The following is a 24,008-nucleotide window of genomic DNA, read 5'->3' on the forward strand; positions in this document are numbered from 1 at the left end:
GCAGGAGAAGCCTGTCTTAAATAATTTCCTCCGGTCCCTTCTTAATTGATCTTATCCGGCCCCACAGGAGTCAGGCCCTGTAATGATTCTTTCATTCCTAGCACAGACAGTGTGCAGAAAACACAGGACTTGGTGCACTGCAAATGCACGTTTGCAGAGCCTTCCTACAGCATCAGAAAACTAAGCACATTCTGACTTTCATGGAGAACAAAGAGACACATGGACTTGTACCTTTAATTATCTGTCTTCCAGATGCTGAAATAAAATGAAGAGTACTTCTTCTTTTTCACTCAGTTTTATTATAAAAATCAACATTTCATTTGTTACAACTCGGTTTATAGTAATAATTGGAAAGGATTTTTGTACAAGGTTTATATACACCGTATAAGTAAAGCACTTTATTTTACAAAAAAAAAAAAAAAAAGTGAGTGAGTGAATAGGGCTGACCAAATGTTGGCCATTATAATATAAATACATCCTTGCAAAGCACCACCGTACCAAAGCTGATGAACAAGAGACACCAGCTGGCTTTAAGACAATGACAAACAGTGATTAAAGCTTACACAACAGAACAAACAAAGCAAACCAAAAACAAAACAAAGATTTAAAATCTAAAAGCAGCACCAGATCCTTCACTTGCAAACAAGGCTAGTTCAGCTTAAGCCTGGTGGTATCCTCTTCACAAAAAAAAAAACCACTTTCATTTTCCCTTGCTGACTTTTAACTGCATGGCTTAAGGCTACAGCCATTTTAATCAGGACTTCAAAGCTGCTCCTTGTTCATTTAAAAGAGGGGAAGAAGACTGCTCGCTAAGAGTTTCACCATAACAATCACCCTGACCACTACTAAGACAATGTCTGTCCTGAATAAAGTATGGACAGTTTACTTACCCTGCCCTGCACGGTTTTGAAGTGAATCACCCAGCCCCTATAAATGCTATGCTGGCATCATTGCTGCCCTTTTTAAAGATGGAAAACAAAAAATTTTGAGTGACTAGTGTATTTTAACTTCTTTTAGAAAGAAATTGACTGTTTTGCAGCCATTTTCAAGCTATTAGTTCATTCCTAACTTATTTTCAAGGTGTATCTGTCACCTGCCAATTAAGTTAAAGGGTAATTTCCAAGCAATAACACCACCAAAATGCAACTAAAAAAGTCTCATTGCTAAGAAAGCAATTTCTGAATAAAAATGCTCACATTATTTTTGCACTTAACCAATTATTTTTCTGTTGTAGACCTAAAAAGTAATCTGCTACACACACAGTACATGTTCAAAAGCAAATTCTGTCAGTAACAACATTGTGTGACAAACATGCTCAAGGCAAAAAGGTCAGAAAAAAAAAAGATTGATTACTTATTAGGAGATATTTTGAATAAGTCATCCAATTCAACAGCATGTGTGACCAGGGAGTTCTGTAGTTCAAACAGTTCTCCTCAGAATGGTGGTAATTAATTAATATGAGATTTGCCAAGCAATAAGGAATTGGAAATAACTCAATAGCCAAGACAGTGGCCTTTTCTTCATCTTAGTACAAGTTTAACTACCTTAAAGCAAAACAAGTTAATCTGTGTTTAAGACTTGCCAATCAAGCCATTTCTAGAGAATGGGCTATAATAACTAGAGAAGCAATGCAGAACTGGAGACCAGAACACCATCAAAGCCCATTAGTGTAATAAATAGGAATAACAGGGATTTTCCACATGTAGCTTCACTTGCTGTTGACTGAAGCACCTGCTGTGTTCAAGCAGTTGGGGTGCAATTTCCTTCATAATTACAGATTGTTTTTCATGTACCTTTACTCATCTGCAAAATGGACTCCAAAAGTGGGGGAACAGTATAAAAAATGTGCTTCCTCTCCTGTCTGGTCTGACAGAGCATTTAGTGTTCAGGTTTAAAGTTAGCAGGTATTCTGTGTCTGTCATACAACCTGGACAAAAGAAGTCCAGTGTAGGGTAGACACAGCCGAACAGCATTCAGCACTAGCACTCTGAAAGGCAGGGAGGCTGAATCTGCCAATGTGCATGCACAAAAGAAAATTATTAGCTTTGGGTAAATCCAGATTATCAAGGATACGTGCACCTGCATACATACACTTGTACATGCACATTGAGAGAGAAATGTTACAGCAGTAATCTGGAATTTACAATATAGTTGTTAAGTTTCAATTCACAGTAAAATGAATCCTTTGATATCAACTGGCTCGTTTACATATTTGCCATTACTGTAAATATTTCATTTAATGTATGTGCATAGGTTACATGAACTTATACTCATGGAAGCCACACAGTGTGCACAAACTAAAACATATGTATCAGAAAGACGATCAACTCCTACATGTCCACCCCATTGACTTCAGCTGGGTTGTGTGTGGACATAAACTAGCACAGAAGGAAGGCAGCATGATCCATACGCAGAGAATGTCGTTCTTCTGAAGAACCTCGCTATAATTAACACATTTACAAATTTACCTGCAGTAAGTTCCTTCCAAGAGGAAGCTTCAGCAAGGTAGTCCAACTGCACCAGAAAGAGAATACCACTCCTTAAGCTCAACCATCCTGGAGTTTTTCAAACAGAAATTGGCACACTGAAAAAAGTATTTTGCAAGAAGAGATCATTGCCATTGCAGTACAAGCACTTGGACTGAGATACAACAACACAATATTCTTCTGAGTTCATTAGTGCAAGTTCCCACATATGAACCCCACGGAATGCTGCACATGAAAAAGTGTAAACAACAGAGAAATTCTAATTCTCATTGGCGTGCCAGCCTCAACCCCCCCTGCCCTGACACAGTTTCCCTCCCCCCTTCATATATATGGTTTTGAGTTCCCTTTAAGTTCACAACACCCTTCTCAACATCCATCCTGCTGGAGAACACAAGCAAGCTTCTTCACTAGCAAGGAAGAGCCAGAAGAACAGCTACCACGATTCCTAGATACCTAGAATGAAGCTGGGCAAAAAAACCCTTAGTATGCCAGATTCAGAGATCAACAGCTTGGAGATCACCAAGGCTTTTTAAAGTTTCTTCAGGTATCTTGGATTACTAGGAAAGACCCTTTATTAGAGATGGAATCCCAATGACAGTTTTTCTTGGAGCGGAAACCAAATGAGGATCCAGTACTCCAGATGAGTGGCAGCTAGCAAGAATAACTTAGCACTAATTTTGTCAACAGCATGAATTAAAGCCCATGCCATACTTTCAGATTATTTCTCTTTTAGTTGAAACTGGCTGGGAAACAAACAACAGAAAACAACAAAACCCAAATGGCACCTCTGGAAAGTTGAAATACCCATAGCATGCCCAAAGGCGAGGAGGCAGAAACTCCTCAGGACCTTCTTTTGAGAGAGAAGACTCAGAGGGCCAGTCCTTAAAGGCATTGAGCACCTTTGGTGGATTTGATGTCAACGGAAGGTGCAAATGCATAAGGTCAGGTATACTGTGAGCTCCGATACAGTCAAAGCAGAGCACTGCACTGGAGTCCAAGAGAAGTTAATAACATTCTAGGTTGCCCCTTAACTGATACAAATAATATTTTCACTTGATTAAATAATCTCCCTGTCAAAATCACCACGGTGAGGCTGATGGGAGAAGGGGCTAAATATGGTAATATACAAAAATAGAGATGTGAATATAAAATGGTTTTGTTAAGAATATCTTGAAATTTGACATTCACAGTGGTTAATACTAAAGTATTAAACTCATGCCACACAAAAGAGGAGGTATGTCAAAAGGTACATCAAAATCATACTGAGAGAAACTGGCTTTACCTAACACAAAGAGAACATGAGTAGTTAATACAGCAGGGGAACCCCTTCCAATGATCAAAACATCTATTTTTTTTATGGACAGTTGGTCCACTGAAAGTTAAATGCTTCCTTAGTAGGAAAAAATAATATATATATTTATTCATATATGATTTGTATACTATGATATCAATATACACTGAAAGTACTGCAAGGATATATTATTCATTTACAGTAAAACTAACAATCCATGGTTAAATTTATAGTTATAAATATGTTGTCTGTATTATATGTGGTATAAAAATATTTGACATTTTGTGGGCACTAGGTCAAAATAAGGTTTTCCTTTTTAAGGGACTAAAAATCACTCAGGTATATGCATATTACCCTTGTCAATTATGTGAAAATCATACTGACCTGGTACAAAACAGAATCCTACCATGCTGTCAAAATGAAGAACGTAATGTATAGCATGATAATCACTGCATGACAAGGCTAATTAGGAGAAAAAACAGAATTTACAGCAGCCCACTTCTAGCAGTACTTTAAATAAGAATATCATGATTTAAAGTGACACAGGCAGGAAGAAAGGATGCAGCAGAGATAAGAAAACCTAATCGGGATTAAAAAAATGAATTTTAAAATAACCCCCCCAAAAATAATTGAAAATTCCAGAAGCAAGGAGAGAGCTCTAAATGCTAAATTATCTAGTTGGTTAATTGCATTAAGGAAAATCAGAGGTGTATTCATTCTAAAAAGTGTGTGATTTTTCTGGATTCACTGCTACAATTGTTGTATTCCTGTAGAAAACAAAGCCCTTTGTGCAAGGTTAGTATCTGTCCTGACTGCATTTTCAAGTTTATCTTTAGTTGTTGGCCCTCTGTAGTTAACGTAGAGGATATTTGGCTACTTCCAAGTATCTATGGTATGCTGCTCTGAGATGGACTTCTTTATTATTAATTATCTTAAACATTTTTGGTATTGACAAACCCCACATATCCACATCTCTGGACAAGTAACATATCCCAGTCCTTCCATATCCTTACTTGCTCAGTCACTTCATTGGATTAAGGCATGTTTTTGTGTTCCATTTGCAAAAATAAAAACTTTTTGTACAAACGTCTGGGTTCTTTTACACAAAATTTTTTCTTCTTATAGCACAAGCAGCAGTTGCTGTTTAAGAAAATATATAAATATCCTTTTTTTTTTTTAATTCTTCTGTACAAATATCTTTAGTATTTCCCCAGCCCATCTAGTAACATTTTAACTGTACACTGTCCTACCTCATTCCTTTGCCGAGAGCTCCCTCCCCCCCTCCCCAGTAGAATATTTTGTATTTACACTTTCACAGCGGAGGCAGATGATGGGGTGGGGGGGCTCCCCCTCATGAGGAGTCCGTGCAGGGGGACGGTGGCGGTGGGTAGAGGTGGTGGGAGTAGCTGCGCTCCGTGTAGGGGGAAGGCGGGCAGCTCTCGTAGTTCTCCTCCGCCGACAAGTACTGGCTGCGGGGGGTGGGCGGAGGAGGGACCGGCTCTGAGTCATAGTTCAGGTCACTGGTGTAGCCCTTGCCCGTGGCTGCCGTGACCCTGCGGCTGGGGGCATAGTCACTGTCACAGACGTCCGTGCTGCAGGGCGTCGTGGGAGGTGCGAAATGCCGGTAGCTGTAAGGCCTGTAGCTGCAGCGGGAAGATCGATGGGGGGAAAAAAAAAAAGGGTCAGCGTATAGAAAGACTTTTGGCGATGTGCCCGTGAACAAGCTGGGGGGTGTCAGAGACTGAAACGGTTAATGATTTATGCATTCTAGGATTGCCAAGGGACTTTTGCAGGCTTCTGCAGGACTTTTGCATTATACCTCTGATGGCCCATCAAAGCCCATCCCCCCCCTCTGCCAGTCTTGAAGGGCAGGAAAAACCCTTTTGCCAGACCCCTCACAGAAACTCAGCACAGACTCAGGAGATGTTGGAGGGTCGTGGCATGGCCTGTGACACTAACCATGGATATAGAAACTCACGACTTCTTTGAGTGTGGGGGCTTCCCTCCTTCATCCCCAACAGATCAAGGCCACCACTTCAACTGACAGACATGGAAGCTGCAACTACCAAGTGTCATCCCTGGACCCCGTGGGCGGTGACTATACACATCTCTCAACTCTCAGCTTTTCTTTCCCTTACTCTCCTTTACCCTTATCTTGTCTTTCCTTTCTCTCCCTTATGCATTTTCCCCCCAGGGGTTATCCCTATGATAGATAATATAGATGACAACAGCCAAAATGCTAACATATCTGTTCAAACAAAATTGTTAAAACGAACCCTACCTATATGCGTTTAAAATAAACCCTACATATGTATGTTTTCAAACACCAATTATTCAGTTTCGTTTCACTCTAATCCACCCCAAAGGAATTATTGATAAGAACCTGGGTTACCCCCCCCTTTTTTCTGGGGTGGGTCGTAACAGGGGTGATAAGCCAAAGTGGAAACAGCAAGCAGGTGAACCCCTCTGCAGCCATACACAGCATCACGCTCCTCTCGCTCTCACTGACTTCCCTGCAGAAGGGCCCACCTTCAACCACACACGTTACAGTGTCAGTCAAATTACAGCAACCAATGAAAGTGATGCTAATTATTAATTATCTACAGACAACACATTCCCTAAGGACTTAATTGAGGTAGAAAAAATTGCTCCTGAGACAGTGGGGCAGGAAGGGCACGAGTGTGCATGTCCGTGTGTGTAATAGCTATGTTGCAATTACATGGAGAAGATATTCTGTTTGTATTATGCAATTGCTGGATACAAACTTCTAAGCCCAGACAAGGAAACTGAAAATTACCTGGCACATTCATAGCAGTCAGGAGAATCATTCCTTAGAGCAGTAACTGGGATGAAATTCTCAAAGGCTGCTACCGCAAAACATCTTTTAAAATGAGCCCAATATAGTTCCAAGGAAACAAATTAGAAAGGGAAGTGCATGGTAGCTACAACTCCCAGTATCACAGTCAGTTGGGGATGCAGCTCCTCTATAGTCAAGTCAGAATATTAGGAAAGATCAGAAGCAGCAAGATCAATGTTTAGTTCTGGGCAGTGGAGCATTTGGAAAACATTGAACCTTGTGCTACACCCCAATACCATTTTATCGTACAAAAAGGCACATCAGCAAGACTCATGCTGGTACCAGAATTTAGGTTTCTTTCATTAGAAAATTACTTATAATTTTAGAAGATTTTTTAATATGGCTGCAAGGGATCATTATAAACATCTGGTCTGACCTTCTGCACAACAGAGGCCATATTTTCTGCTAATGGAGAAGGGACGTCTGTTTAGCCCCAGAGACCTCATTATCCAAAAAACCCCAAAGGCGCTGTGTTAGGGAGGCACATCTTTCAACAGACAAATACAGTACTCTCTTCTCATTGACCAGATCTGCTGGTGACTTGGGAGGGGAACATCTACACCCTTGGGTAGTACAGGTCTGTTCCTCTATTTTTGTTCCTCTAACTTGCTATAAAATGATAAATAACTCCAGCATTCTTAAAGGAAAGGTGAGAAAGACACATTCAAGTAAACAGAGACAAAGCATATATGCCCATAAATACTAGTCAGAGAAAATAAGCAAAAGGTTGGCAACTTTTTCCAGATATTAACCCTTAATATGTCAAACTAGAAATTCTGTGGTTTATCTAGACCACAATATTAAATGTTACTTCTGACCTCCTTTATATTGTGAACTTTTTCTCCACAGGGTGTTTGCTTATAATTTCTGATAATTATGTAACAAGTTATTTTTGACAGAAGCCTAAAAAAGGGCTGGGTTCACTCCAGGGTAAGTATTTTTGGTTCAAAGTTATTACGGTACTGTGTTTCTTTTGGTGTTTAGCTAGTTTTGTGATGAGTGCTGTCATTCCCCCTAAATCAATATACCCAAGAGATGTATCACCAAAACCACTTAGTGTGTGATTTACCTCAAACTGCTGCACTTGTACACACACATCAGTGACCTGATACATGTGAACCCATCTAAGCACTAGTTCAGTGCTTGCAGAATTAGGGCCTTTGACTGCAATTCTTATGGAGCAGAGGCTGTCTTTATTCTGCATTTTCTACACTAACTCTTTGATCCTGACCAAAGCTATTGTAATAGTAATTACCTGTAGGATCTATGAGTGGATGGGCTGTTTGAAGAATAACCGAATTCCATGGTATAGTGCGAACGTTCAGTAGCTGGTGATGGTGGTGGGTTCAAAATCTAAGGAGTAAAAAAGGAAAAAAGCCACAGTTAAAAAGATACAAAGTAAACTCAAGAAAATACCAGTTTATAATTTTTCTTTTTAGTACTGTATTATAGGAACCTTAGATAAAGAACTGTATGCATAGCCCCTCCCAACAAACGTGATTTTTCATTTGTTTATTCCCCAGTTCTTCAACAGACACTCAAAATGCCATTTGTTGCCATTCCTATTAGCTACTACTAAGCTCTTCTCAAAAAATGCTGACTGCTGTGGCTATTTTGACGTATGCAGTGCTGAAAAGTAAAGTTGAAGCTAGCTGCTCAGTACTAGATTGTCACTAGGGAATACCACTGCCCCAGGCAAACTGGCAGATATCTACTTCTGCTAGCTGTAGTTCCCAAGCAACACTCTGCTTATAATACTTGCAGGATGCTAGCTAAGGCAAGGATTCTTTCCCTATACAGGCACGTTCTTACTGAACACAACACTTGGATTAATTTAAAGCTGATTTAAAGCACAAGCGGTTGATTATCAGAACTGAAAGCAGACAGTTGAAGATTTCAACCTTAACTGACCAAGCATGTAACTCTTAAACACTTGACAGTGGCTCAGTGAACCTAATAAAAATATCTAAAACAACCACCACAGATGCTAGAAGTGAAGAGATGGGGAGCAGCATACTACCTACTTGTGACTAGAGGGACGTTGTGGAGCTGCAAAACATTTGTTTACTTATTTATCTGTCACTTGTAAGACACATGACATAAAATTTCATTTTAATTCCTTGAAAGTCTATACACAATCAATCATAGTTTTACCTTCAGAGGCATGTGGCAGAGTATAATGAAAGGAGATCTCTCTGCCAGAGCTGCTTAATATTTACACGGATTTTTTTCATCTCCCCTGACATTCAATCTAACATTTTCTTCTGGCACTGAGCTCTCTCACAACTTTTTTAAATTAAGAGAAAATTTCTAGACTGTTTTGGAAAAAGACAATCTCATCTTCCTTCCCTTTCAAAATCACATGTACCCGATATTGAAACAAGTTTATCAGGCTAGAAACCTAAACCAAAACATTAATTTGTCAATCAATTAGACTCAGAAGACACCATTACTTCTCTGAAAGTTATTAAAGGTCTACAAATAATAGAATAACTTACTGGAGGAAAGTAAGTGCCTTTGGTACTTGAAGAACTACTGGAAGAGGCTCCAGTAACATGGGCCCTGTCATAGGGCGGTCCACTGCTCCCTCCCATAATGCTTAGGGAGCTGATGACAGATTTACCTCGAGACATACCTGAAGAACAAAAATGTATGTCAATATTCAGTTGAGAAAAGGAAGCTTAAAAAAATAATCCAGAGGATAACAGCTGTATAAGCACAATTTGTAGAGCCAAAATTAATCATCTTGGTATTAAAAACAATTTCAGGGCTCCTTGGTGGACAACAGAAATGAAGACTGTCATAGAATAAACGTGTGGGTTTTGTGCATCAGCTACTCAACTGCAGGACTTGGCACTGGGCTATACTAAAGCTGTATGAAGAGAAACACATTTCTTGCACTTGAATGGCTTGAAAAGACTTGAGAGAACAGGCATTCAGGCACTATTTCTGTGCCTCAGAATAAACCATGAAACTTATTGACCACCTGAACTGAGAAACTGAAACTGTGCAAGAGAAGAGAGGGTTTCTTGTTCTTTCATTTCAACAACATTATGTGAGCTTTTGTTAGTGACTGAAGCACACTGGCACAGAGTCCAAGTGGAAAACGGTGCTCGAAATGATGGGGAAAATTCTGCTCAAAGAGACTTTATGCAGGTTATTACACAAAGTCAGTTGATGCATTATTTTAACCCTGTAACAGCCTCACAGAGCTTTTGTTCTGACAGGAATCTGCTGGATCTGAAGTCACAAGTTACAGGACATATTTAATTAATATATGCAGAAGTAATGCATTTAAATGAAGTGCAACATTGTGATGAAGTCTTACTTCTTAAACAGAGTAAAGTGTGCTTGGACTGGTGTTAACAACTTCATCATCAAATGAAGTAAGCTGAGACTACAATTACTGCTGGTCATTATAGACACTGCAAGAAATTTCACAAGCATAAAAACTCAGTCTACAAACCTATCTAGAATAATTACATAATGTTTAAAGTCCCATGAACATAACTCTGCGTAACTTTACCCTGTACTGTCATGACACTTTGCTGATGCTACAGTAGTCCATAAAGAGGATTCTTTAGTAGCAGAAGAAGAAAACTCACACATTATGTGCATCTGTTTGAGCTTGTGGCTCTGCTAAGTACCTAAATGCTTGTGAATAGCATACGTAAAGTAGCAATTCATTATTATAAAGAAGGATGGCAACAAGCTTCCAAGAATTATGCACCTGGAACAGACATTTCCTGTATGAATACGCACAGTTGTGTGGTACCAAAGAACAGGACAAGGATCACACCATTTACTTACCAGGAAGAGACCCTGACAAAGAGCTCGGGTGAGGCACATAACCCAGAGGTACAGAGGCTGGTCCATGCACCACATAATCATTGGTCATCGTTTCTCCATCTCCCTTCATGCGTGGGCACAGTACCCTCTGGCAGATGAAGTACATTGCTCCAACCACGAAAACTGTGAGGATCACACCAATGATGGAGCCGATCGTGTTGTTGGGCTGTGGCGCAGGTTCCTCTGTTGTGTCTAAAAGGGAAAAGGAAAATCAGACTACGAAAGTTTAAACCAACATCAGTTTTCCTTATATCTTTCCAAACAGGAAAAATAAAGACCTCCTCTTCTGTATGCAGACAGCCACTTTCAAATTAATATATGAGAGGAACAAACAGGCCCCAGCACAGATGGCACTGTGCTGGGGACTCCTGTTATGCTTTTTCTTGTCATTAAGACAGTGAGAACTTATCATGTCACACCTGTTCATGTCACATAAGCACAGAGGTTATCCCTCAGTGTAACAGGCCGACATTCCCTTTTCTCACCAGTGTAACATTCACTTATGGTGCATCACCTCTATCATTCAGTAGTGATGAATTTTGGGGTTGATACTATTTATTAAACTACCTAACCTGCAACACATCTGACCCACCCTCAGATATAGCTGAGCATCAGCTTGAGAGGTGCCATTTTATGAGGAAACTGTATCCAAAACAATTACTCAACAGTCAAAATGAGTGGCTTTCCCTACAACACCAATTCTAAGCAATGACATTTTTGACAACTCCCCGCCTGTGCTTCATGAATTTGACAGGAAAAGCAGACTAAAGTATTTTCCTGTTCTAGTCAGTGCTTTACATCTTACATATTACTGCAAGTTTTTTCCTCAACACATTTTCTTCTCCCTGAACACCAAACCCACACTTTAACCAGCTTGTCACAGTCTACAGAGATAAGTAAACAGACTTCTGATCATACTGAAAGAGGGATGGTGACAACTGCAATTTTATTCTGGAAAGGCCAATTTTCCATCTTCTATTACAAAACTGGAAAACATATAAACTATAGTAAAGGTAACTACACAAGTCTGTGATAATGTCACTGGTAACCTGGTAGCATGACAGAACATCTCCTATCATTCCTTCTCAAGATCTGGCTTTGCATTTTCACCTTACGTGTGTGTCACCCGTGATATATGGATCTCTAACACAAGAAGAGATGTCCCTATTTAAAATTTCTTTTAAAGCACCAACAGTGAAAACGAACTTTTAAGTTGGAATTTTAAAGGCAGTGGTATCTTTGCAGTGCCCCGGAGATTTCAAGTTAGTGGATATCACGTTACAAATCATATATCAAGCTCAGAATTATATCTTTTCAAGATAAAAAGGAAATTTTAGAAGGTTTACTCTATAAACAGAGTGCTCCTCTAATTCTAAAAGCACCTGCTATTAACTCTCTGGATGAGAAAACCATGAAGCAGAGCAGCTATATATAGAAGCCTCAGGGTGATAGATTTTTTTTAACACTGCACCAACTCAGCATACTAACACATTATAGTAAAACAAACCTTTTATTTCTTTTAAAAGTTTAAAAAGGTGAGTGGAAAAATAACTAGCCTTCTCTGCCTCAGAAACTACTTGTTCAGAACACAAATTATTTTTTTTATTTCTATTCCACCACATTGTGCATTAATTGCATGACAGCAGTTATGAAAAGGAACATTAATTCTGGGAATAATTAATTCAGTCTGGTTGACAGAATAAAATCTAACTTGTAGGGAAGGTGAGAAACAAATTTTTGATGCTGCAACCAAGTTTCTAGTCTCAGGTAATACACTTACAGCATCCTTGCTCATCTGAGCTGTCACTGCAGTCCAGGTTGTGATCACATTTCTTGCTTTTCCCAATGCACTGCCCACTGGCACAGCGGAACTGATCGGTTAAACAAAGCACTGTGAAGAGAACCACCCACACACCAAGCGTCAGTATCAAAGGCTTCTCCTCTTCAAAATTATTATGAAACAAAGACACCAAAGTGTACAGTCAGGAGTATCTTGAGAGAGCCTAGAGTGCTGCAATCCTAATTTCTGAAAGTAGCCAATGACACTAAAAGTCCCTCATGTGAACCATGCAAAAGTGATTCAGTGTTTTGTTGAGGACAGTGCACACTGGGCTACCTGATCCTTACTGCCTACTTACAGTAAGAACACTACAAGATAAAGATACCTCATCTAAAATAACTCAGAAGCAGAAGGCCATTGAGAAGATAGGCACTTATCCCAGGACACAGTTATTTACTATAAGAATAACCAAATCTAAGCATTTACTGTAATATAAGAGAGAAGAATTAAGTTATTAAAAATAAATCTGCTAAACCATGATAATAAAATTGTTTAAAAAAGATAAATGTGGTTTCTCATTGTCCTTGTGCTCTTCCTGTAAACCAGAGAGCTCCTTGACCATAAGACAATATATTTTACTTGTCATTAGGTTTTTAAACTGAAATGAAAGACAGAATATAAAACTGAAGCTTTGTCAGTACACTCAAAAAATAAACTACCACTTTGGGAAAAAAGGTGCTGCAGGCAAGGTGCTGGTCACTGCTGTTTACACATATTCCTGCCTCCTGTTTCTCATAAATCCAGAAATATTTTCCATCTTCAGTTGAATTAAAAACTTAAACTAAAGGCTTTTCTTATTTGTAATCAATGTGAATACTCTGAATGGGCCGCTTTGAAGGTAATAAACAGCCCCCAGTCTGACATCTCCAGTTGTTGAGTGACAACTGGGAAGCTAACTTGCATCTCAACTCGCTAACAATCACCTTTCATCACACAGCCATTTCTGCATCAGTCTGTACATTTTTGTTTGAGCCAAAGTACATCTTTTCCATCAGCAAAACCTGTCTTTTCCAAAATTAAAAGAACCTAATTCTCATTGTACTGGCAACAGTGCTTCCCTCTGTAATGATGGCTTAAATACTCTCTTTTGCTGTGCTCTACAGGAAGAAGAGGTCTCCACAAATCTCATCTGTCTCTCACCACTGCTTACTCAGAAAAACTCGATTTGTTCAGGTATTGTAAAATAAACAATCCCACAACCTTTACTTGGTACAAGGTACACAAAAAGCAGTGACAAGGAATTGCTCCACTTGGTAGTTCACTCACAGATACCAGGTTTTTAGAGCTTAAAATCATACCGTTTTTAATAGTACTTTTTATAGTGTTTAGACCACTGTGATGGAGATCAGTCTTAATTTCCACTTCATAGGTAGAGAAACAAAAGTATGGAGTTACAAAATAATTTCCATTGAATAGACCAGTTTAAAAACTAGCAGAACCTTGGATCCTTCCAAATCCTACTCAGTAATAACACTGGTATCTATCGTAGTGTCCCTATGACAGCTCTGTTTTCACCACACTTCAAAATATCCTCTGTACCTTCACAGTTCTTCTCATCTGAGTTGTCCTGACAATTTGCTTCTCCATTGCACCGGAGGGCACTGTCTATGCACTGTCCACTTTCACACTGGAACTGGGTATCTGAGCACACCGGGCAGTTCTTTTCATCACTGTGGTCTTCACATTCAGTGAAACCATCACAGCGCCAGGCCACCGGGATGCAGTCAATCTCACCTGTGAAACAGGTGAATTGCTGAGGGGAGCATGTTGGTGGTTCTTAAAAAATCAAGCAAACAAACAAAAATTAAAAATCCAGGTGAACAAACAGCTCATGCAGGTGAAGAGCTCAGCTGCTTTCACTTATCAAAGCAGCTGATAAACATGCCATGTCACAAGGTAACTTCCACACCCACTGCCTCCACAGTCATTTGTGTAGACCTTGAGCCCCATGTGACTGATGAAGGCTCACATCAATGGGGGCTTGACAGACAAAGAACAAGAGAAACAGAGAAACAGGCCCATAAAACATGATTATTTTCTTCCTTTCCCATTTAAGACTCCTACACCCGTCTCTTAGTAGGTCTTCAACTCTTCATTTGAAGTCACCACGCTTTTCTACTCCTCCTTTCCTGCAACACCACTATATACACAGCTGATGGCTTACTCTCTTTTTAAGTGTTTGACAGTCCTTGTATAGAAAATCTTAAAAGGATGTAATGTGCTGTACATGGATGCACTGTGACTCAATGTCTAGTTATGTGCCCTTGCCAGTTCTGTTCAGTCAAAATTCTTTTAAAACAAAAAACTGCTCCATCTAGTCAAGTTCCACTACCTCAACACATCTGTTACCTGTTATTTAATATTTACTGCATTAACTGTTAATCTCATGCAGTAAGTAAGTAAGTGTGGGATTTTTTCCTCTTTTTTTAATCCCCGTTTCCTCCCTCTGCTTTTTGGCCTGGTATTAAACTTGTTCTGAGAAAATATCTGGATTATGTTAGCTCTTATTCCATTGTGAGACCACATGCCGCCTCGATGGCGAGATGATTGCATAATAAATCCATTCACTACAGTGGCACAAAGAGATCCAAGCACTTAAGTGTCTCTCCTCCATTTCAACCCCACCCCTGGAGACACCATGGAGGAGGCGACTTGCCCTTCTGGCACTCAAGTTCAGAAAGACACACGCAGGGTGAGCTTGAAGAGGACAACAGAGAAGAATAAAATGGCACAGACAGTGCAATATGCCAAAATGTGAGACTCTACCCCTATTTGAAAAAGGAGAACATATGGAGTGATAGAAAAAAGTGATAAAAAAATCATACAATTAAAAAATGAAGTCGAAATAATTTAGTGGTCTTAAGTAGAAAGGGTGAACAGAAATCCCTATTCAACAGTCAGTGATTTTTTTCCTTTTCCCTTACTCCTTCTCAGTACTTCCAGTGGGAAAGAGGAAATGCGTAACGGCACCTGGTGCGCTGCCATGTTCCTTTTGCTCAGAAGCCAGCCCTGAAGATGGAGACACCCCACAACCCTAAAGGTGACAGCTCAGTGACAGGGAGCATGGGAAAGACTTACCTCCACAGGACAGCTCATCCTGCAGCAGAACAAGGTGGACTGGGCAAGAACAGCGTGTGGTGCCATCGCCCTTCACAATGCAAATGTGTGAGCAGCCACCATTGTCTTGGGAACAAGGATGTTGTCCTGTGATTTTAAAAATAAGAAAGACGGGGACTGACAAGGAATCTCCACTTCTTTTATAACCTTTCAGTGATTTCTCTGGGCCCATCGGTCTCTCTTCATTACTTCCTTCCCCCTGGGGAGAGCATTACTAGAAAATCCCTGGAAGAATTGTATTTTTCCCTTTACATCAGTAATTATAACGCACATTGGTAACTGTCCATGATCTGAAACCACTGTAAGAATTGTGCCGTGGCATCTACTAAAACGGTACTCAAAGCATTTTGCTTCTTGTGTGAGGTAGAATTAGTTCTCTGCAGCAAATGGTAGTATTAGTAATACAAAAAGATGTCTTGGATTCCATACTTCATTTTCTCTATCAAAGACCATTAAAAAAGTAAACTTTTCTAATTTATGAATTCTGAAGCTTCTGTGCTGTCTCCAAAATTCAAATTAACATGCTCTAGATAAATATGTCTCTTCATTTTAATGTTTAATAAGGACAACATACTTCTCTTGGAACTCCTGACAGATTTATTGAGATTAATAGCACACAAAACTAGTAGTAGTCTGCACTGATGTTTTAATTAAGCATCCCCAGACATTTTTCTACATATTTCTCCCAGGCATGCACCACAGCCTACTAACCAGGCATATTTCCTCCAGGATGACAGCAACTCTACTGCTTTAACCATCTACCTCCCATCATTTCAAGAGTTATGTGTGTGGGGAAAGGCCTGGTAAACAGAAAACTTTTAAAAGTGCCGCCATGTTCAATACAAATTGTTATTTAATACACACTTCCTTTGTCCAATGCAACATTGCTCTCTGTCATTCACTTTCAATATGAATTACCACCATCAAAAACTGTTCACTTTGCCCTCAAGGCAGGCAGTCCATTGAAACATTTGCTGTTAGTAAAAGCCCCGAGAGCTGTGCTTGCCTAAAGAGAGCAAACAACTAATAGCAGTTTACTAACATGATCCAGAAAATCCTCTCCTGGGGATAACAGGATGTTTCCACTGTGCCCAGAGACACTCAAATGCCAGGTGCCTGTATGACACTACTAACAAAATTGTCATCAGCAACAAAATATTATGCTGGGGTTGTGAGAGATTTCCAATCCATTGCCAACTGCCGGAAGGAAACAATCCTAACAGTACCCTGACAACCAACCGACACCAACTTCTGGTCCCTCCGATCTGCACTGATGTTGGTCAGCAATAAGGCAAAAGAAGCTGGTGTCTCTGTGGCCACTCCTTGGCTCGAGTCTCACAGGCACTGTTTACACCTGCAAACAGGGATTGCACTTACTGTATTCCTGAATGTTGAGTTCTTTCACAGCATGGATGTCACTGAGTTGTGCAATACGAGCTTGGACCTTTGTACGTCCTTCTCGACCAGTCATATCAATCTTTTCAATCATCTGCTGCTGTCTATCAATCCAGTACAGCCAGTTTTCAAATACAGTGAGTCCTACAGGCTGCAAGATATTAGAATCTTCCAAAACAATCCGGTTAGCACCTGCAGAAGGGAAAGAGTGGTGCAGTTCAGCTAGAATAAACTCAATTACCATCAGAAACACTTTCTACACTACTCACACCACTGTTTTTCACTACTTCTATGCTACCGGGTAAGCCTACTATAAAAACCCAAGCAATCCATGGTCCTCTGATGCATGACTAATGCATTTTGCAGACAGATTTTTTTTCTGCTTTCATCAAGAAGACAGTTTTTGTGCTTCAGAAATATCTACTGTACTTCAGAAGCACCTGGAATTGGGGGCTCAGCTCTCATGAGCCTTTCCAGTCTTTTCTCAATACGATGGAAATTGGTAGTTCTTTTCATTCTTCTTTCCCTTTTTGGAGAGATCAATTTCTTTGTCTTGCCATACAACAGGGAATAAGAAGATGGATTACTAGCTTGAGCTAACTAATACAAGATGAAATCCAAGTGAAGGTAAGGTAGTTAGTATTTCTCACATGAATTAGGAGATTAATATGACATCTGACTTCCTCATATTCTTTTCTTTCAACTACATTACCTTCACTAAGCTATTCATGCTAAATTGGGAATGCTCCTTTCTTCCTAGAGAAGACCTACTTTCCTGAGTTCCTTTAGCAATCATGCTAATTCATGGTTAACACTCCATATAAGCAGAAGACAGTCAAAAGTTGTTTTAAAGGTATCATTAAAGACTGTCCAAAGAGAGTGAAGACTTTATAACTCACACAGAAAACAAGTATGATAATCAAAACCTGAGGGCTCAGGAGGGAGGTTTAAGCCATGCTTCCTTTATTTAACACAATATGACATGGTCATTAATACTCAAATATTCAGTGTGTTTATCAGATTCTGACCACAGCTGAAACAATATCACATAGTCTACACTTAGGCTACAGTTTGAAAATTTACATATAAATCCTGGTATTTCAGCTATCTAGGCTTATTTTTCACTTTTACTTCAGCAGACAATAGTTTTACCTACGTTCATACACAGAACAATTTCCAGCAAGTTTTTATATCTAGTTCTGTAAGAAATATACTAGAATAACTGAATACCATGGGGAAAAAATCTACCACATCTCTACCATCCCACACAAGATAATGTAACAGGACAGAAGACACATGCATTTCATGATTTTATACTCTGAGTAAATTCTATCCCTCTGCTTTGTTTAGTAGCAAGAAGAGGTTTTTCGCTTGTTGAGAATTTTATGAACAGTATGTCAGTGATGACGAGTAACAAACAAATTCGATGGTGAAAAATGTATTTACCTCCTTTTGCTAAATGCACACAGAGCTCAGAAGTTAAGCAACCTTCCAAACATTTACTAAGTGTTAGAATCCAAGCAGAACATGGAAATTCAAATCACCTAGACTGGGGTCTCACCCACCACTTTGGAATAACATCAGCAATGGTCTGATTAAGAAAAGATGTTGATGGATTCTGAAGGAGGTTATACCCTGATGTAGAAATTAACAGACTGAGTGATGTAAGTCAATCTAAATAACTGCAACCATCTATTAACACCCATGAACATGACTAATTGAATAGGGAAAAGGTGAGAAAACAGAAACCTGAATCATAAGAAGAAAAGATAAGCTGGGAATAGGGCAAAATGCAAAGATGACAGTAAGAAATACAAAAATTAAGACACTGACCTACCCAAATGGAGTCTATACATGCCCTGCTCTGCCATGACCATGTCAATCAGCATGGCATTTTGCAGTATGCACTCAGAAGCTTAAAATTTTCACTTCCTTAATGTTTTAATCTTTCTTTTTAATATTCATGACCAAGTGTAACTGACTATTTCTGACTAAAACAAGACCCTAAAATCCTTTCTTCCATAAACCAACAATAAAATCTGAAGCTGACTCAGAGTGCTAGTTTCCTTTATTGGGAATGTCAGGTGAAATGGAGACATGATTAAGAGGAGCTTTGTCTCCTGGCATCACCATCCTCTCTCCAGCAATACCTTTTACCAAAAGACTTAACCCCAACCAAATAAATACAAAATTCAGGACACATCCCATAGCTCATTCTATTTACAAATAAAAATTACTTAATTCCAGAACCATTAGACATTTCCAAATCACATTAAATTTTCTGGAACAGAAGAACTAATTTCCAAATAGTTTCCATGGCAGGGAGCTAATTCCAGTCATCTTTTTATAAACCATGTGAAGACTCTGGTTAACTCCAGTAGGATCTCCTATTTGGGCAGAATACCAAGTCCTGACTGCATGCCTGAAGGACAGGGAGGAAAAGAGACTGCATCACATAAAAGGCATTCTAACTGTACTTGTCTTTATGAGTACTGGCATCTACAGAGTTGACAGAGCAAGAGACTGTGAATGTTTTAAATAAGCTAACATGCAGAAAAATTACTCTGCTGGTCAAAAGAGCCTATTAATCAGCATTCCTAAGCACAGGAATGCATCTCAGCAGTTAGCAATTTATCATGGTGATTACAGCAATCTATTTGTGGTGCAAATGCCAAAAAGTAAGAGAGGTTCTGGAATGATTTTAGTTTGTGTTCTTCAAAATACGGTGAGCTTTTACTATAATCCAACACTGGTGATCCAACAACCACATATTTAAGAAAAAAGAAAAGCAGAATCATTAAAACCATACTGAACTGGAATTTAGACCCATCTCCTTCTCTGGTGTTTTAGTTTTGGGCAGATAACAAACAAAGAGAGAAATAAAGCATGGTGTAATATTCTGCCACCTGTTACTCTACTCATGCAAACTCTGGATCTGGGACAGCTTAGAACATACTGAGCTACACCACCCCAATTTTTTTTTTCCAAAAATAATTCACAAACTCAGGTTATGTCTTACTGTTTTAAACTAGTAAACAATCAGGATATTGCAATTCATTAGTGACCCTGAACCTTCCAGTGACACACCACTGAAAAAAAATTACTATTTTTCTGAGCCTCAATTCCAACCATCTAGAGAAACTGAAATGTTTTCCAAAACAAAAGCTTATTCTAGCAACTTAATATAAGGTTGAAAATCACAGCAGTGTCAATGGGGTTACACACTGATAGTTTGAATGAAGGTATCGTGTCATAAGTGACAAACATTACTACAAACTATTGTAACTCTTGTTAAGTTCTCAAACTTGCTCACAGATTCCAAAGCGTGTCCTTATTTCCTTACATGTGTACTTATGCTTATGACAGTAAAAAACACTGCTGAAGTAGAAGGACATGCACTATTCAAATTGGGGATGGGCTTACCATGGAGGAAGGAGAATTTCAGCTCCTGTCATCCAGTAGCAGGAGTGAGATATGGGCATATACCCCATCAGCTAACAGAGATGGGTATGTGTGTGCTCAGAACATGCTCTCACTTAAAGCAGCAACATCTGGCCTAATCCATATCACAAATTACTACTGATGCTATGTGAGGCAGCTGAGCTGATCCAGCAGTTTGCTGGATTAGGCTAGTAAATGAAAGACATCTCAGTCTTTCTCACCCAATCTGGACCACTTGATTTTTCCCTCTTCTTTAACTCCACTTCTGGTTGCTTGCTGGACTCCTTCCTGAACCAATTCAGCTTTCCAAGCCAACAGAACACCATTCTCTATTTTTCTTTTTCTGTATATTGTTTTTAGGTTATTATTTTGCTTATCTGGTTAAGTGAGCTGAATCAACTCATAGAGGTCAGACAAGCACCATAACCAACCTTAGGGAGTAGGCAAAAAGAATCCCATAGCTGGAGGAGGGAGCTTTTTGTCTTTTGAGAACAGACATTAGATCTGCTTAATTCTTCTCACATCTTTTCACCCTAAATGATAGGTGCATAGGTAACCTGGACACCTGTTGCTTTAATTTTGCTGGACAGATTGTCCCACCAACAGGGAACTTTTCTCCAACTGACAAATTACTACACCAAAACCAATGCCTTTAAAAACAACCTTCTCCCTTCCCTCTCCAAAACTGCTGCAATTTATTTGTGAACTAACTTTGGGAAACCATACTAAGGTCTTGCAGGGAGAAACTGAAGTAAATAGCATGTGTAGCAATTAATAATGCAAATCACAGATAGAGGCATGAAACTGTAAGGGCATGATGCACGAATCATGCACATTCCTTGGCTGGGAATTCGGGGAGTGATTACAATCATAGTACAGACTGTTTATAATAGGAAGAAAAAGATGACACCTTTCTCTGCATTCCCCCACACCCACACCACACAAATGAATCACTGAATTAAAGTGCTACTCTACCTGACAGGTCACTACTTTCAATTCTCCGCAGATCTGAATCAGCCCAGAACAACTTGCCTAGCTGGCTGTCGATAGCTAAGGCTACGGGCTTGCTCAAACCACTGAAAAAAAGGACTTCTCGTTCAGTTCCATCCAGTGCTGCTCTCTCAATTTTAGGAGACCTTTCCTGTAGGTTGGTGAAATACATGTACCTGGAACAGGAAGGATTAGAGGAAAAAAAGTTTATTTGATCTTTCCACATTTTTGCTATAAATCCAGGACATCTTAACAAACGTCAAAGTTAGTTTTATTCTGACAAACAGAAACCAAGCGGCGGCAAAAAACCAACTTGATTCTCAAGCCCTTCAGCCTTAATTTCCCCACATGACTATTTCAGCTACATACCCTTTCTCTGGATTCACCACAATGGCTCTGGGCCTATCTTGATCTCCTTTGAGCACCACTCCCATGGGTCTCCCATCCACGCGTGTCACATTGATCACATTGGTAGCTTCGCAGGTCCAGTAGATGTAACGGCTGTAGATGTCAATGCTCAGGTCATAAGGCTGCATGTCTAGGTTCTGATTGGGAACTGGGCTTGTCACAACAGTGAGGCTCTAAAAAGAAAAGATAAGTAACACACAGAAGAACATTTAATAGTAATAGAACATGAATAATTATATTTGCTATGGCTGTACCATGTACTGTTCAGAAAAAGGAGACGACCAAAATACTACCATAAAATATGGCAGAAAAAGGAGAGACTTAGGTCCCATTGTCCCACCAACACCTTTGATAATATATAGAAACTTAGTCCTAATGGTTTGTTGCAATGGCAATCATGTAAGCTGGTTGCAGCTCATAAGACTTCACAAGTTTGATCAGTAAGTCCAAACTGTGTTAAAGTCCAGGGTCAGATTCTGTATTTCCTCTGCTTTTTTGACAACTCTTAGTTTGGTCTGGATAGACCCAAACTCAGCACATCTAACACTCTACAACAGAAATACATCACCACTAATTCCCAAAGCTGCAGCTGAATGGATAAAAACACAGGCAAAGGGAGGCCAGACGACACTTGAAATTCTTGCCTCATTCTTGTCCACCATTGCTGCCATCTTACTTGGGGGACATTATTTGGCTTGTCACCTCTATGAAACGGTGTGCCTTCAAGTCTTACATTTGTTTATTCTGCTGACACTGGCAAAAACATGATGCCTGATTAGTTAAGGCTGAGGGGCATTCAGCAGGATCCAGCTATCACCACACCCACGACCAGAAACCACAGTCTTAAAATTAAACTGAATATAGCACATCTATGTTGTTCATCTGAACACAGCACATCTGTGTTGTTCGTCTTCATTTCCTGCTCCTCCCATATTCAAAAAAATAGGAAGAAAAAAAAATCTATTTTAAAATGTGAATAAAGTAAACAAGTAGTCACTGCTCACAAATACCCTCACTAAACCTGTGTATGGGGTTTGTGTGGCAAGGTTCTGGTAGGGGGAGAGGGCTATAGGGGTGACTTCTGTGAGAAGCCGCTGGAAGCTTCCCCATGTCCAACAGAGCCAATGCCAGCTGGCTCCAGGACACACCTGCTGTTGGCCAAGGCCAAGCCCATCAGGGATGGTGGTAGTGATAAATGTGATAACATATCTAAAAAGGAAAAAAAGTTATTGGGCAGAAGTAAATGTGGCCAGAGAAGACAAGAGTGAGAAACACGTAAGAGAAACAGCCCTGCAGACACCAAGGGCAGTGAGGAACGAGGGGCAGGAGGTGCTCCAGGCACTGAACAGAGATTCCCTTGCAGCCCATGGTGAGGCTGCTGTGCCCTTTCAGCCCATGGAGGTCCACGGGAGTGCAGAGATCCCCCTGCAGCCCAGGGAGGACCCCATACCAGAGCAGATGGATGCCCAAAGGAGGCTGTGACCCCCTGAGGGACCAAGGCTGGAGCAGCCTCTTCTTGAAAGATGGCACCCTGTGGAAAGGGACCCACACTGGAGCAGTTCGTGAAGAACTGCAACCTCTGGGAAGGACTCATGTTGGAGAAGTTCACAGAAAACTGTCTCCCGTGGGAGGGACCCCATGCTAGAGCAGAGGAAGGAGTCCTCTCCCTGAGGAGGAAACAGTGGTAGAACCAATGTGTGATGAACTGACCATAACCCCCATTCCTGTCTCCCCATGACACTGGCAGGGAGGAGTTAGAGAATTGGGAATAAAGTTAAGCCCAGGAAGGAGGGAGGGGTGGAGAAAAGTGTTTTTAAGATTCTAGGTCTCATTATCTTACTCTGATTTTGATTGGTAATAAATTCAATTAATTTCTCCCAGTTGAGTCTGTTCTGCCTGTGATGGTAACTAGTAAGTGATTTCTCTTTGCCCTTATCTTAACCCATAGGCCTTTTGTTATATTTTCTCTCCCCTGTCTCGCTCAGGAGAGGAGTGACAGAGCATCTTCAGTGGGCACCTGGCATCCAGCCAGGGTCAAACTACCACAACCTGTATTACCTTTTGCCGTCTACCCTACTCTACTTTTTCTGTATTCCCCAGTCAAATCCATTTTCCCAAACTTGCTACATCTCTTACAGGTCACTAGTTTCAAGCTCCTCACTCAGTGCCCCAGTGTTTTACAAAAACTCTCTTCCTATCTGCAGCAGAACCTGGGAGGCTCCAGACACAGCTGTGTGCTCATGAAGTCCCCCCTTCTTCATTTGAGAGCCACTGCCTGTGCACCCTGCTGACACATCTTCTTGCTCACACACTCCATTTCTCCCAAGAATTTTC

The 24,008-nt window shown here is 40.1% G+C and overlaps 1 protein-coding gene across 2 annotated transcripts in view; it reads right to left on the reverse strand.

Annotated features, from left to right (window-relative positions):
- Window positions 1-334: 334 nt before the first annotated feature.
- LRP6 (LDL receptor related protein 6) overlaps window positions 335-24,008 on the reverse strand; it is a 125,644-nt gene continuing 101,970 nt past the window's right edge. For both annotated transcript variants that reach the window (XM_029965015.1, XM_018085816.2), the window contains exons 14-23: window positions 21,636-21,847; window positions 21,252-21,442; window positions 16,818-17,027; window positions 15,402-15,527; window positions 13,863-14,099; window positions 12,264-12,374; window positions 10,445-10,675; window positions 9,133-9,269; window positions 7,890-7,987; window positions 335-5,420 (exon numbers count right to left, since the gene is read on the reverse strand). In XM_029965015.1, coding sequence (XP_029820875.1) covers window positions 5,129-5,420; window positions 7,890-7,987; window positions 9,133-9,269; window positions 10,445-10,675; window positions 12,264-12,374; window positions 13,863-14,099; window positions 15,402-15,527; window positions 16,818-17,027; window positions 21,252-21,442; window positions 21,636-21,847 — 1,845 coding nt within the window. In that variant the 3' untranslated portion in view covers window positions 335-5,128. The remainder of the gene's footprint in view (window positions 5,421-7,889; window positions 7,988-9,132; window positions 9,270-10,444; window positions 10,676-12,263; window positions 12,375-13,862; window positions 14,100-15,401; window positions 15,528-16,817; window positions 17,028-21,251; window positions 21,443-21,635; window positions 21,848-24,008) is intronic.

This window comes from Manacus vitellinus, unplaced genomic scaffold (genome assembly GCF_001715985.3).
Source record: "Manacus vitellinus isolate BGI_N305 unplaced genomic scaffold, ASM171598v3 scaffold_88_pilon, whole genome shotgun sequence".
NCBI lineage: Eukaryota > Metazoa > Chordata > Aves > Passeriformes > Pipridae > Manacus > Manacus vitellinus.